The 15466-nt window shown below is 59.7% G+C and overlaps 1 protein-coding gene across 5 annotated transcripts in view; it reads right to left on the reverse strand.

The window, feature by feature from the left end:
- EPHB2 (EPH receptor B2) overlaps positions 1–15466 on the reverse strand; it is a 177248-nt gene that overhangs the window by 12890 nt on the left and 148892 nt on the right. For 2 of the 5 annotated variants that reach the window (XM_051857960.3, XM_051857957.3), the window contains exons 7-9: positions 7998–8160; positions 4689–4797; positions 3909–3973 (exon numbers count right to left, since the gene is read on the reverse strand). In XM_051857960.3, the coding sequence (XP_051713920.1) occupies positions 3909–3973; positions 4689–4797; positions 7998–8160 (337 nt within the window). Of the gene's footprint in view, positions 1–3908; positions 3977–4688; positions 4798–7997; positions 8161–15466 lie in introns of all 5 variants that reach the window. The other 3 variants (XM_051857959.3, XM_051857962.3, XM_051857961.3) reach the window with 2 other exon arrangements.

Raw genomic sequence — 15466 nt, forward strand, 5'->3', positions numbered from 1 at the left:
TAACCACCAGGCCCGACGCCCCCGCTCCTCTTCCTCTTCTTGATCAGCTCGCCACTGGCCTGGGCCCCAGCCGGGCAGTTTGCCAAGCTGAGCCCTCTGCAGAGCATATAGATGATACTGGAAACACCGGACCAGGTTTGGGTGATTCGTGGCTGCCAGGCTGTAGCTGGGGAATTCAGGAGGAGGGAGGAGGGGGCAGGCGCTTGGAGTCCTGGGTTTGAATTCTGCCTCTGCCAGGGACAATGTGTCCGAGTCAACTGCTTTATGAGTTTCAGTCCAGGATTGGCCGCTGTGTTGAGCCAGCTGGAAGCTCTTGGATGATTCACCTCTGTGCCCCACTTCTATTATTTTAATTTTTTTTTTTTTTTGGACAGGCAGAGTGGACAGTGAGAGAGAGAGACAGAGAGAAAGGTCTTCCTTTGCCTTTGCCATTGGTTCACCCTCCAATGGCCGCCATGGCTGGCGCGCTGCGGCCGGCACACTGCGCTGATCTGAAGCCAGGAGCCAGGTGCTTCTCCTGGTCTCCCATGGGGTGCAGGGCCCAAGCACTTGGGCCATCCTCCACTGCACTCCCTAGCCACAGCAGAGAGCTGACCTGGAAGAGGGGAACCGGGACAGAATCCAGCGCCCCGACCGGGACTAGAACCCGGTGTGCTGGCGCCACAAGATGGAGGATTAGCCTATTGAACTGTGGCGCCGGCTATTATTTTAATTTTTATGCATTTATTTTCATTTTATTTGAAAGGCAGGGGGAGAGAGAGAGAGACAGACAGACAACAGAGACAGATGTTTGATCTGCTGGTTCACTTCCCAAATGCCTGCAACAGCCAGGGCTGGGCCAGGTCAAAGTCAGGAGCCAGGAACTCCCCCCGGGTCTCCCATGTGGGTGGCGGGGGCCCAGGGACTCGAGCCATCGCCTGCTGCCTTCGGAATGTGCGTTCACAGGCAGCTGGACTGGAAGCGGAGGTGACTCCAACGCTGCGCCCTGGTAGGTGAGGCAGGTATCCCAAGCACTGTCTTAAGCACAGTGCCCAACACCCACCCCATGCCTCATTTTTTTTTTTTTTACCAGCTACAAAGTGGGTGTAAAAAAATAGTCCCTACCTCACAAGAGGAGTGCAAGGATTAAATGGGGAATCTTTTTAAGGGCTTGGCAGCTGGCAAACAGCACTGAGAAAGTGCCGCTGTTAGAAAGACGAGGTGGCTACCGTGAAATATTATTATTACAAAGCACTTCATCCGTCTCATCCTCGGGACCCATGAAAGAGCTGTCGCTCTGGCTACTCCCGGTATAAAGCCACCAGGGCTCAGAGGGGCGCGATGCCTTTCCCACAGTCCTCAGCGGGCCAGCGGCAGAGCAGGGGTGGGAAGCCTGGCACCCTCTGGCTCCACCTCCAGGCACCACAGACCCTGGGATTGGCAGCAGCCCCTGCGGCAGGATGGGAACCAGGCGACTGTGTGGGTGGTCACACACCCGTGGGCCTCGGCACCTGCTCGGCCCTGGCCACGCGGGGTCGCTGGCCACGTCGGGATCACAGGGCCAGCAGTGCTTTGAAAAGAACAAAGTCTCCTCAGAGCTCAGATTTCAGCTCAGGGCCCAGCGAGGAGGCTTTGCAATGTACGGGTCTGCGGACACATCCCGGGGGCTATTTTTAAGATACATCGCTCCTGCTTTCTCGTCCCTGGCTCCCCAACAGCTCCAGCGACAAAGCGGGGGCCCCTCTGGGTCTAGCTCGGGGGAATGCAGACAGCGGGCTCCACACTCCGGCTGCTTTCCTGAGCAACTGCGCAGCCTCTGTGCCTCAGTTTCTCCTCCGTAAAGGGGAACTTACAAGGAGTAAGCAAATAAATGCGGGCAAAGCCTGGAAACAGTTCCTGGCACGGTGCATGCCCGTAACACGTGCAGCCGCGGCTAGGAGCACGATTTTATCCCTTGCGGAACTGGAGGGGACGATGGAACGGATGACTTACTTTTAAGGCACAGGAGAGTTTTATTTCTGGGTACTTAAAGGTGTCCATCTTAAAAACATTTTTTCAAAAATTTATTGACTTGGGAGAGAGGGAGAGTGCGCATTCCCATCAGCTGGTTCATTCCCCAGATGCCCACAGAAGCTAGGAACCTGGAAGGCGGCCTGAATCTGAGTCTCCCGCGCGGGTGGCAGGAGCCCAGTCCTCGGGCCTGGAGCCATCACTGACCCCCCAGGGTGCGCGTTAGCAGGGAGCTGGGCCGGGAGGGGAGCTGGGCTCCAGCCCAGGCACTTGGATGCGGGACATGAGCGTTGCTTACCGCAGGCCACACCCCGACCCCGCACGTCCATCTGTTCCTTGTGGGCCTCCCGCTGCTTTTCAGCTCTGAGAGCCCTTGTCCCGTCCCTGTCTGCAATGCCGTTCCCTGGGCCGTCTGGTGGACATTGGACCCTATAATTGCCCTCACACATGCATCCCACATGACTTTATGGCCAGGGGTTTTACTCCCCGTGAAGCCTCACCCCGAAGCTTCCAGTCTGGACCTGCTTGGCTCTGTTCTTTCTTGCGCACCCCACACCCACTCCTGCAGCAAACCTAGGGGTTCTGCTTTCAAACTGGACCTCAGGGTCCAGCTGCTACCGTGACTGCGGCCATCGGGTCTGGCCCCTGTCCTGTCTGCCCCGGATGATTCCGTCACCTGCTGTCTCCCTGTGTCAGCCCCTCCCAGGCTTAGGCCAAGGTCCTGCCCCAGCTTGGTCCCAATCCCACTGGCCTCTCTGTTCCTAAACCCTGCCAGGCAGGCTCTGGCCTCAAGGCCTTGGCACAGGCTGTTCCCTCTGCCAGAAATGCTCTTCCCAGGCTCCTTTGTATCTTTGTTCAAACAAAACCCTCACAATGAGGTCAGCAGTGGCTCCCTCCATGCCTCAGCCACACCCTGCGCTCACCGTCTTCCCCGCCTTCCCCACAGCACTGTATTTCGGAGAAATAGTAGCCACGCTCGCTGGGTCCGGGGGTCGCTCTCGTTCCTGGTCCCTCCCTCTAACAGGGGTGGGGAACCTTTTTCTGCCAAGGGTCATTTGGATCTTTAAACGTCATCTGCAGGCCATACAAAATGATCAACTTCAAAATTGGCCTGCTGTGGCTGCCTTGGTGGGGCCAGCCCCACTGACGCCATGGGCCTCAGCGGATTCCCCAGCCCGGCGCCAGGACACTTCTACAGAGCCTGGGGTTCTGTGTGTCGGGCATCCCCGGCTTCTAGAACCGGGCCTGGCACACCCAGAGGGGGATGGCGGCCCTGTGGGGCCCTAGGGCGCCCTGCGGAGGACAGATGGACACGTGCGGATTCCTCTTTGCTGAGAGAGGAGGTGAGGACCGGGCTTTCCCCTCCGACGCGCACCCCGGTGACTGGTTCCGCCCAGGCTGCGTGGAGAGCAGCATCTGGGCGTGAGCTGCTCTTCTCTCGGGCCCTTCTGCACGCTCGGCCTGGCCGGATGTAGGAGGGGATGGTGGGGAAGACGGGGGCCCTGGCCAGGCCACTAGGGGAGCACAGGGAGGAGGGGCTTCTGCCGAGGGCCAGAGCACCTTCCGCATGCGCAGTTCCGGCATTGCTGGTGCGTTCTGCAAGGTGCACCCGTGCCTGCTCCGCGCCAGGCGGATGCAGAGGCCAACAGCAGGCGTGGTTCCTGTCTCAGGGACCCCGACCGTGCAGCTCAGGGAATAAGAAAACCGCCATTCTCTGCAGCACAGCAAGAGAGGGCCCGAAGCCCCAGGAGCCCCGAAACCTGATGGGGCCTAAGGTATGAGTCAGGGAATGGATACGGTGGGTGGGGGTCCAGGCAGACGGGCAAGCATGTGCCAAGGCCAGGGGGCCAGCATGAGCCTGGTGCGTCTGGGGAGCAGCTGGCCGTTCTGCCTGGCTGCCCTCTGGGGCGGGTACGTACTGTGGCCGCTGGTGTAGTGCTGCAGCTTGTCCGTGTACTCCGAGTCGGCGCGTTCAAACCCCCGTCTTCTGGAACAAGAGCAAAGGGCTGGAGCCACCTGGAGGCGCCCGGGGAGCTGGGAGCCACAGCAGGCGCAGGGAGAGGGGGGCAGCCCCGCGGAGCTGTCCTCCTGCTAGAAGGTTCTCTGCCCCTTCCTGGCAGCTTAGGTCCCTACGCCCCCTCCCACCTCAAGTCCAGGCTCACTCTCCTGGCCTCTGTCCAGCTGAGCCCCTTCCAGGCGGCAAAGCCATCGCCCAGCCATGGCCTCTGTCACCTGGCCTGGGGTCCAGTCTGTTCTACAGAGGGTCCCCTTTAAGGAGAAGTCTCTTTTGTGGGAGCTGGGGAAGGGTCCCCTCCCCGCCTTGCCAGATGCTGGGGGCGCTGTCTCCTCGCCTCCTGTCTAACCCCCTCCCATCGTCCCCGCAGCTCAGCGGGGCCCTGCACTAGTGCAGAAGGTGGGGTGACCCGTCTACCACCCCCCGTAGCCCCAGCATCCTGCAGTCTGCCCTCCAAGCTCAAGTGCTTGTGTCGCCACGGGCCGGCTCTTTCACGGGTGGACTTGTCCAGGGCAACAGCTACGCTGCAGGCGGCCATTTAGGCAGTGGCAGGGGAGGGCTCCCCTGGCCCCAGCAACGCTGGGGATGCCTCCCGCGGTCACAGACGTGGACCAGGAGGGGCCAGGCCGAGGCGAGCTCCATCTCGGGCAGCCAGGCCCGCAGCAGGCTTGGGACCCCAACCCACCTGTTGCACACGATGGCTATGACAACCACAGCGATGAGGAAGACCAGGCCGGCGGCCGAGGAGCCGATGATGAGGGGCAGCTTCTCCTGGATGCTCGTCTGGTACTCAGCTGGGGAGAGAGCATAGCGGGGCACTGTCACCTCGCTCTGGGGTCCTTCCACCCGCCCCCAGCCTGCTCCTGGGGTCTCCTGGGACCCCCAGGCTCTGTTGCTGTTCCCCACACAGGGCCTGTCTCACGCCCATGTGGAGAGCAGGCCATCACCCCCTCACATGTCACCTTGCGGCTCCAGCCTCAAATTTTCATCTCTAAAATGGGTGTAATAATATGCCCAGCTCATGTTTGGTAGGAGAATCAATAAAAACAGCTGACACGTGGAGCGACGGGTCAGAGGAGCCCCCTGGGTTGGCAGCCCCAGGGTGCCATTTCCTGTCTGGGTGGAACTTGGGCAAAGTCATTACCTGTCTGTGCCTTGCTCTCCTTGTCTACATAAGAGGATAAAGATGGCTGTCACACAAAGCACTCAGAACCCAAGCCCCTTGCTGATGCGCCCAGAAGGCAGCGGAAGGTGGCCCAAGTGCAGGCACTGGTGCCGCCCATGTGGGAGACCCAGAGGGCGGTCCAGGCTCCTGGCTTTGGCATGAACCAGCCAGGGCCTTAGCTGCCATGCGGAGAGACTAAACCAACAGATGGAAGACCCCTCTGTCTGCATCTCCCTGTGTGACACTCTCTTCTTAAAATAAATAAATCAATCTTTAAGATTAAAATGTTTGTTTTGCTGCAAAAAATGTTGCAGTCCTTGCATACGAGGGCCTTCAAAAAGTGCATGCAAAGGCAAATTATGAAAAAGCAATTAGAGGGGCCGGCGCTGTGGCGCAGTGGGTTAAAGCCCCAGTCTGGAGTGCCGACAGCCCATGTGGGCGCTGGTTCAAGTCCCGGCTGCTCCACTTCCGATCCAGCTCCCTGCTATGGCCTGGAAAAGCAGTAGAAGATGGCCCAAGTGCTTGGGCCCCTGCACCTGTGTGGGAAACCTGGAGGAAGCTCCTGGCTCCTGGCTTCAGATAGGCACAGCTCTGCCCATTGTGGCCAATTGGGGAGTGAACAAGAGGATGGAAGACCTCTCTCTCTCTCTCTCTGCCTCTCCTTCTCTCTCTGTGTAACTCTTTCAAATAAATAAATAAATAAATCTTTTTTTTTTTTTTAAAAAAGCAATTAGAAGTTTTTTTTTGTACCACCCTACGTTTGTCTTTTAATTCCATTTTGCATCAGCTCTTGATGCGCCCCCTCCAATCTGCCACCTATCCTGTCTGATTCTTGCACCAGTCTGGTGATGTACTTCCCATGACTGCCCGCTTAGGAGGGTCAGGGTTTGCTGGGGTCACAGTTAGGAGGTGGAATCCAGGCCTGCTCTCCCCAAGGCCAGGGACTTAAATGAGATTATACATCGGGTGCACTTAGCATGGGTCTGGCTCTTACAAAGCACCTGGTTCCTTCCCAATGCCTTCAACACCATCAGAGCCTTGGATCCTATTGTTGCCACTGGAACTGGAGCTTGGAGGTGGGGGACGAGGTGAGCTGTGTCCTTAGCACACGGCAGGGCCTCAACATGCACTTGGTAAAGGAATACAGAAAGGCTCGTAGGACAGTCCCAGGTTCTGGTCGGCGACACTCATCCCACGTGGGAAAGGACGGCGGGAGGTGAAGCCGCTGCCCGGGGGAAGGGGCATCTCACGGAGGAGGTGAGTGAGCAGCCATTGGGGGGATTGGAATGTGGGGGGCCAGGCACCTCGGAAAGCTTCGGCCAGACAAAGGCCCAGGCTGAGAGCCGCCCCGGGGCTCGGCTGGCCCATGGACATGCAGGCAGACTCACAGCAGCCAGAGCCATGCCGTGCCCACTACTGGTGTCGGCCACCTGTGCACGGGACCTAGCGCCACCCTCTAGTGAGGATGATGATGGTGAGCCAGCTGTTATCACCCCCACTTGTAGACGAGAGAATCGAGGGGCCGAGAGGTGAGGTGACACGGGGCAGAGTCAGGACCAGGATCTCCATCTGCCTGGCGTCGCAGCTCGCATTGTTTAAACTATGCTGCTCCTTGTATTGACATCCTACATGGGCACCAGTTCAAGACCTGGCTGCTCCATTTCCGATCCAGCCCTCTGCTATGGCCTGGGAGGGCAGTAGAAGATGGCCCAAGTCTTTGGGCCCCTGTATCTGCATGGGAGACCCAGAGGAAGCTCCTGGCTCCTGGCTTCGGATCAGCTCAGCTCTGGCCATTGTGGCCCACTGGGGAGTGAACCAGTGGATGGAAGACCTCTCTCTCTCTCTCTGCCTCTGCCTCTCTGTAACTCTGCCTTTTTTTTTTTAACAGACAGAGTGGACAGTGAGAGAGAGAAACAAAGAGAAAGGTCTTCCTTTGCCATTGGTTCACCCTCCAATGGCCGCTGCAGCCGGTGCGATGTGGCCAGCACACTACACTGATCCGAAGCCAGGAGCCAGGTGCTTTTCCTGGTCTCCCACGCAGGTGCAGGGCCCAAGCACTTGGGCCATCCTCCACTGCACTCCTGGGCCACAGCAGAGAGCTGGCCTGGAAGAGGGGCAACCGGGACAGAATCCGGTGCCCCAACCAGGACTAGAACCCAGCACCACAGGCAGAGGATTAGGCTATTGAGCTGCGGCGCCAGCCAACACTGCCTTTCAAATAAACAAATAAAAAACTTAAAAAAAATAAACTATGCTGCTCCTCAAAGACTGTTAGAGCAGGAGTGGTGCTTAGAGACCCTGTAGTCCCAGATGGGGAAACACACATTGCACTCGGGCTACAGCCTCCCATAGCCCTGCCCAGGGTAGACATTACTAATCCATCCAGCACTTCTTCCGGCTGAACTCAGACATGACTTCAGACTTCTTAATCCCCCTTGCAAGGTGCTGGAGCCGAGCATGGATACAACAGGCTCACTCTCTCAAATCAAATGAGAGAGATCTTTATAAATGAGAGAGATCTTTACAAATGAGAGAGATCTGATCTACGGGACAGAAGGGACTTCCTCAGCATGGCCATGTGAGTCAGGGCTGAGCTCCTGGAGGCCCGGGCAGGGATGTGGCCCAGCTGCTGCCATGGAGGCAATGGAGGCATCTGCATCCTTTCTGGGCCACTGAAACGGGGCCTCCAGGGATGGCTGTGCAGGCTGCACACTGCACAAAGGTTCCCAAGCTGGGGGGGTGGGCAAGCACTGGCCGCCAGGAGAGGCAGCGCCATCTCCAGCTTGCACGGAGAGGCCTCGCAGTGGGGGCGGCGGCGGGCTGGCTCACCTTCCGTCATGGTCTGGAAGTACATCTTGCCGCTGTAGCGCCCGTAGCCTGCCACGGTGCGAGCCCGCACCTGGAAGACATAGATGGCGCCGGCTTTGAGGCCTTGCACAGTGACCGTGTTGGTGGGGCTTTTTATGGCTGTGGCGTTGAACTCACTGAGCTCCTGCCGAGGAATAGAGAAGGCGGTTAGTGAGGTTGCCGCCCCGCGTGGTGTCGTCTGTGCGCAGACCCTGGGGGCTGGGCTGCTTTAGAGCAGGGAGAAGGCCGTGGTAGGTGCCGCGGGCCCCTGGGTGCCCTCTGGGGGAAGGAGTCCTTGTCGGGTTCAGCACACGTGGGTGAGCCCGGAAGGGAAACGGAGGCTCAACCTGCCAGTGCTGGCAGCGTTGGGAGTCAAGGCCAAGCTCTTGCACGGAGCCACCGCGAATGTCCATGCCTTCGGGTGTCCCAGGACCCCACGTCCCCTCCCTTCAGAGACACGGGGCACTGTGCTGGCCTCCTGAGCACTGCCTGGGGCAAGACAAAGGCGCCATGGGGGTGGGGCCGGGCTGGGTGCACGTGGAGACTGCTCAGCAAACCTGCCCCAAGGATCCTCTTCTCCTGGGGGCTCACCCGGGGCGAGGCACACGCCCTGGCTTCAGAGAGCTCAGCCCAGGAAAGCAAGCCACACGGGCACCTTTGAGAACCCTCATCCGGAAACACGAGCACCTGATCACACCTGCCGGCTATGGGGCCCTCCAGGAGCCATGAAGGCTCCCGGCACAACCCGGAGCCCGACTTCCCTGGGTTCAAACCCAGCTCCACCCCTCGGCCATCAGCGACCCCGCACAGTCCCTGCACTTCTCTCGTCTCCTTTTCTTCATCTGTACAGGGGGTCCCAGCAATAGCCCCCTGGAGGGGCGGCTCAGAGATAAAATGAATCGGCTCACGCTGGTGACTGCTCTCTTAGAGAGCAACCAGGAGTCGCCCAGGCAAGGAAGGACGTTCCTGGTGGAGGAACAGCAGGTGCGAAGGCAAGGAGGTGAGAATGAATTTGGGATGCGGGGCTAGAGAAGGGGCTGTGAGAACTTTTCCTCTGCCCCCACACCAGGGGGAGGCAGGGATGGCTCGTGGGGGGCAGCAGCACGCAGGAAGGCCCTTCCTGAGTCAGATCAGTTGTCCCCTCCTCCAGGAAGCCCCCTTGACTTCCCAGCCAGATATGTCTCTCCCTCCTCTGTGCCCCGAGCACTTGCTGTGGGTGCTGTAGAAAGGAGTTCCTGTCTCACTCCCTGACCCCAGGCCAGGGCTCATCTGGTCCCCTTGACTGTAAGCTCATGAGGGAGGGATTGTGTCCCTTGTGCCAAGCACAGGGTCCTGTGACAGAGTCCTTTCCCGATGCCCACAGGGGAAGGCCAACTCCTAGCCTGGCATCCACGCCCTTATGGGATGTCTCTGCCGGTCACTCCTGCCACGTGCCCCATGTCCTCCTCTAGGCTCCAGCTGGCCCTGACCACCTGAAACACAGGACCCCAAACCCAGGATGCTGCCCAGCTGAATTTGAGTTTCAGATAAATAAGAAATAACGTTAGTGCAAGCATGCCCACGCGATGCTCGGGGCTGACACACGGAACATCTCTAGCAGGCAGCCCCGCCCTCCCCGGACATGCTGAGCTTTCGCAAGCACTCTCGTCCCTGTCTGAGATACTCCTTCCGCCTCAGTCTGGCAGCTCAGCTCAAGCTATCAGCTCGGGGGGGGGGGGGGGGACGGCCCCGATGTCTCCACCGGGGCTGCAGGTCCCCTGTCTCCTTTCCCACTGACTGCTCTGATACACCTGCCTGTCTTCTCGAAGGGTGTGACTTCCTTGAGACCAGGGAGCACATCTCATTCACCTCCAGGTGCCCAGGCCGAGCACATAGTAGGTGCTCACTATTGACATAATAATGAATGAACAGTGAAACTTTTCCGAATTTACAAACCCTGGGCCGCAGTACCAGACTTAGCCACTGGGTGCCGCTGTCCAACATGGGATCTGCTCATGCGGGAAGAAAGGGGTTGGGTTCTGCGAACAGGACAGGTGCCGGCTTAGAGATGCAGGAGGTGCCCAATTCCCCAGCACTGGAAGGAGATGAGAGGCCCCCGGAACCAACCGGAGCAGATCCCTCTCCTGGAACCCGGCGTGGGATGGAGCCCGGGATGGGAAGCTGTTTCCAGCCCAGTTCTTACACTGAGTTGCATGGTGGTCTTGGGGAAGACCATCCCCGCCCCCAGTCTCTGGTTTTTACTAGAACATTCAGTGTGGACCTCCCATGGCTGCTGTGAAGGTAAAATCGGATCAAGCAGTGCCTTGTGCCTTGGAGTTCAGGCAGGCACTGTCTCTGGAGTGCCTGAGTCTGATCAGGGAGTAATCGCCCACAGGCGATGGGAAGAAATCCAGAGTGAACTGTGCGAGTCCTTGGTCTGAGTCTCTACCCCGAGACCTAGAGGCAGCGAGGCACTCACTGGCTGACGTCGTGAGCCCTCTGAACCAGTCTTCTCGTCTCTAAAATGGGGCCACACCAGCAGGTCCCATACGGGATGGTGGTGAAGATTCACCAGGAACATACGGGTATAGCTTTTGAGCACAGTCTCATGACTTCATTCATGTGTGTTGGCTGTCACCATACATGTCAACACAATCATGTGTGTTAGCTGTTGCCACACATGGCAACACATGTCATATATGCTAGCTGTCACCATACCTGGCGGTACACGTCACATATGTTGAGTGTTGCCATGTATGGCAACACAGTAACATATGTTGGTTGTCACCATACATGTCAACACATGCAACATATGTTGGCTGTCACCATACATGTCAACACATGTAACGTGTGTTGGCTGTTAGCATCAACACCGCATACAGGAAGTCCTCCCAGGGTTCAACAGATGGGTGAATCCACACACGTGGGGAAGGGGCGAGCAGCCAGATTGCTCCAGGCAGATCCGAGGGCGACAACAAGAATGCCGCCTGGGCTGCCCAGCTCACCCCCGCCTTGCTCATTCTCTGTCCCCATCGGGAGGGCCTTCTGCTCACGTCTGCCTGCCCAGTAGACATCTCTGTTGAACACGCACTGGCATCCAGGACCGGCGCTGTGGCTCAGCGGGTTGAGCCACCACCTGCCACGCCAGCAGCCTACATGAGCACCTGTCCTGGCTGCTCTGCTTCCGATCCAGCTCCCTGCTAATGGCCTGGGAAAGCAGCGGAGGATGGCCCAAGTGCTTGGGCCCCTGCACCCACTTGGGAGACCCGGAAGAAGCTCCTGGCTCCAGCCTGGCCCAGTCCTGGCTGTTGTAGCCATTGGGGGAGTGACTCAGCCGATGGTTCTCCTCTCTCTCTCTGCCTTTCAAATAAATAAATAAATAAATAAATCTTTAAAAAGACACTGAAACCGAGACCGACTCTCCTCCTCGAGCGCCCGGGGAGCTGAGTGCAGCCCGCACCGCTGTGCTCTGGGGCAGCTGCCAAGGAGGCCACGTCCCCAGGGACGGTGGAGCCGAGGGAAACAGCTCGCGCCGGCTCTGCCGTGAGGCCGACGCTGTCCATCAGTAGCAGCCAGAAGCCTCTGGCAGAGCGGTTGGCAGCTCCGGGCTCTGGGCAGGCGGGGGAACCCCAGAGGGGCGGCAGGGGCAGAGAGGGGGAGGCCATACAGAGCGCCCGCTCCCCCAGAGCCCCTGCTGGGCCCTCCTGGGAACGTGTGCAGCCCTCGGGTAGAAAATCCACAGCAGGCGCCCGCGGGATTCCCACGTAAGGGGCGAAAGCCAGCGCCGGACCTGTCAGGAGGAGACCAGGACTCGGTGTCACCCCGGTGCTGGTGTCCTTGGAAGGCGGAGGCGGCGGCTGGGCCGTCTCGGCCTCGCCGGCACGGTCAGCAGCAGAAGCCACCCTGCACCTCCTCCTCCCTCTCTGCGGCCACTCCCCTGTCGCTGTCTCCCTGGACCTGGGCGCTCTGCTGGCTTCTGTCCCTCTGCATGCCATCCTGTCTCTTCTGAGCGCCCCTGCCCCCGCTGGCGCCCAGCCCCGGTGAGCCCCACATCTGTACCTGCAAATCACAAACCCACATCCACCCGGAGGCGGCCCCACCTGGAGGCAGCCATGGCGGATCCCTGGCCCCCCCAGGCTTCGATGTGCTTCCTGCCTCTGTCAGCCTCGCACCACCCCCGCTGCACAGCCTCCCGATCTCGCCACCACCTTTCTTTCCTGGGCTCCCGTGGGAGCCCTACACAGGGTCTCCCCCGTGTCTCCAGGTTCCCCTTGCAACACACAGCAAGCTGCAGGGCGCTTTAGCACCATCGGAGTCAGATCGCATCATTCCAGGGCGCCCTCATCCTGCTTTAAATTAAACCCAGACGCCCCAGGCCCGGAAGGCCGGCCATGACCGGGCCGCTCTCCCTCCTGCTCATGTTGCTCCTGCCACGCTCACGCTCTGCAGCCAGCACATTCCTGCCCCAGGGCCTTTGACCATGCTGTTCCTGCTGCCTGCGATGACTCTGCTCCCATCATGTGTCTGTCTGGTGGACTCCTTGCCTCTTTCAGGGCTCAGCTCAAATGTCACCCAAAGCTGGCTTCCCCTGGCCCCTGCCAGGACGGTGGGGCGCTCCTGGGTGCCCCGGGGCCCCCACTGGCTCTTCTGTGGCTGGTATCAAACCTGTCTCATGGTTATTCATTTTGAGACCGTCTCTGGGCCCAATCCAAAGTCAGCGACCGTAAATACTGAACGACCCTGCATCCACACCCCTGGCAACTGCTGTCACACTGGCCTCTCTCTGCACCCCAGGGCCTGGTGCTGGGCACCAACCGAACCTTGTGGCAGGCAGACCTCCGGCTGCCGGGCCCTCTGCCCTGCCCCCTTGTCCTCTGGGTCAGGGCTGGTCCGTCACCTGACGGTCATCTCGGAAGCAGTTCTGGGAAACAGCCGGGAGGCAGGAGGGCCAGGCTCAGTGCCAAACGCCCTGGGTGCTCCTGGACAACTTGCCTGCTCTCTGTGCCTCTGTTTCCCCTCTACCCAACCACGAGGATGAGACCAGGGAGCCCAAGTGCTCGGCATCTGCTGTGTGCCCGTGACCTGTGAGCAGTGGTCACGTGGCTGCCGCGGAGCCTGCTGGTCCAGGCCCTCGAGGCAGGGGCCCGGGGATGCTGCGGCTGCCGTGGAAAGTAGGCCAGAGCCACATCCCGGTTCACACCCCAGCAGCCCCCAGGCCTGCCCGCGGTGGCAGGAAGTGGGTCGCAGGCGGGCCCGCGATGGGTTTCCTCGTTTCCGCTCCTGTCTTCAGGGACAAACACTTTCAGTTTCATTTAATCACACAGCTGCTTAATTAGGTTTTTTTTTCCTCCTCTTTTTTCCTTTTTGAATTCTGAGTTGCTGAAGCTCTGCCCACTGGAGGGAGCAGGGACGCCGGCACCTCGGGCCGGAGCAGCCAGCCCCTGGCAGGACAGCCGCCCACACCACGCGCCCCACGGGCTCTCACCTGGCCACTTCCCAGAGAGTCAGCCCACACGTGCTGGTCCAGCCCCTGCTGAGCGCCAGGCGCCAGGGCCACAGCAGAGGCTGGGGCAAGATCCCCACCGCGGGGGGTGCCCGTGGAGCTCAGAGTGGAGGGAGCAAGGTCCACGGCGGGGGTGGGGGGCCTGGTCAGGGTGCTGACGGAGGGCTTCTCTGAGGAGGGGGCAGCCGGACTCAGTCTCTCTCTCTCTTTTTTTCCCCAGGAGATTTAATCACTTATTTGAAAGGTAGCGTGAGTAAGAGAAAGGAGAGAGAGGGAGGGGGAGAGAGAGAGAGAGAGAAAGAGAGAGAGAGAGAGAGAGAGAGAATCTTCTATTCACTGGTTCAGTCCCCAAATGGCTACAATTACCCGGGTTGGCCAAGGCTGAAGCCAAGAGCCAGGGACCTCATCTGGCTCTCCTACAGAGTGGCAGAGGCCCAGGGGTTGAGACCGACCCCGACTGGCTTCCCTGGCGTATTAGCAGGGAGCGGGATCTGAAGCGGAGTAGCAGAACCAGTGCTCTGTTGGGGGGAGCTGGTGCCGCAGGTGGCAGCTTAACTCACTGCACCACAGTGTTGGCCCCAAGCTGCGATTTTTTAATCAACCAATCAATCAATTAATTAGAGAGAGAGGCAGTCAGCCAGAGCTGCCATTGGCTGGTTCATTCCCTAAATGCCTGCCATGGTCCTGGCCTGGGCTGGGCAGGCTGGGCCAGGGGCTGTAGTCAGGAGTCTAATCCAGGTGTCCCTGGTGGGCAGCAGGAACCCAATCACTCCAGCCCTCACTGCTGCCTCCCAGGGTCCACATCAGCAGGAAGCCGGAGCCGGGAGCCGGAGCTGGGGACTGACCCAGGCGCTCCGGTGTGGGACTCAGGCACCTTTGACTGGTGTCTTCACCACTAGTCTTAACCAAAGCCTGCTCCCAGGAGAGATAGGAAAGAAGACATTGGAGAGGCCAGGTGGGGGTGGGGGTGGAGGCGGGGGTGGGGGCTGGGACGCCAGCGCTCGGCCAGCCAGGCAGCCAGGCTTCCGCTCAGTCCTCTTTTGGGGCTGCAGGCTCTGCCCTCGCTTCTTCGTTCCCACAATTCGCTCACTGGCTGTCCACAGCCTGCGGTGGGGGGTGGGGGGCACCTGCCAGCAGCTGTCAGCTCCCAGGGTTTTCAGAGTAAGGGCAGAGTCCACGGGAAGAAGATGCACATTTGGCTGGGACCCTGGGGACTCTGACAGGTAGAGACAAGCACAGGGTGTGGGGAAAGTGGGCAGCAAGGTGTGTGTGTGTGTGTGTGTGTGTGTGTGTGAAGGCCAGGGGTGCCCGGGGCCTCTGCTGTGAGCTCCACACACTAGGGCCAGGATCCACTCACTCACCCAACCCTTGTTTCCCAGGCGACTGCTTTGTGCCAGGCCCAGGGTACTGGGCAGGAGGTGGGGGATGGGAGGGAGAGATGTGACCCCTGACCTCTGGGAGAGGACGAGCCAGGATCAAGCCCGGTCAGGCTTGGACAAGTGTGTGGCGAACTCTCAGTGTCACCGAAGTGTGGCAGACCCAGCAGGTCACAGGGTGCAGGGGCCGGGCCGGCCTCAGAGAGCTGGGCTCCAGCAGGGCTGGCTGGGGCCCTCCCACCTCCCTTCTTCTGCTTTTCCATCATTTCCGGTTCCCAGTGGGCTTGCCTCTGAAGGATTTCCTTCCTCAGTACACTTGAGTCTGAATGGAAGCCCCGGGACCACCTTGCAACCTCTGTGGCTCTCTGGGAGGGGCTCAGGAAGCGGGTAAGAAGTCCTCAGGCACAGGACTGGCGTGTGGCCCAGTGGTCAGGCCACCCTTGGGGTGCCGGGGTCCCCGTTGGAGCACCTGGTTTGAGTCCTGGCTCCTTCACGGCTGACCCAGCTCCTGGCTAATGCATCCTGGGATGAGGACGAGCCTGAGGATGACCCAAGAACTTGGGCTCCTGCCATCCGTGTGGGAGACCTGGACA

Source organism: Oryctolagus cuniculus, chromosome 7 (assembly GCF_051225735.1).
Source record: "Oryctolagus cuniculus isolate XC-2025 breed Fujian yellow rabbit chromosome 7, ASM5122573v1, whole genome shotgun sequence".
Lineage (NCBI taxonomy): Eukaryota > Metazoa > Chordata > Mammalia > Lagomorpha > Leporidae > Oryctolagus > Oryctolagus cuniculus.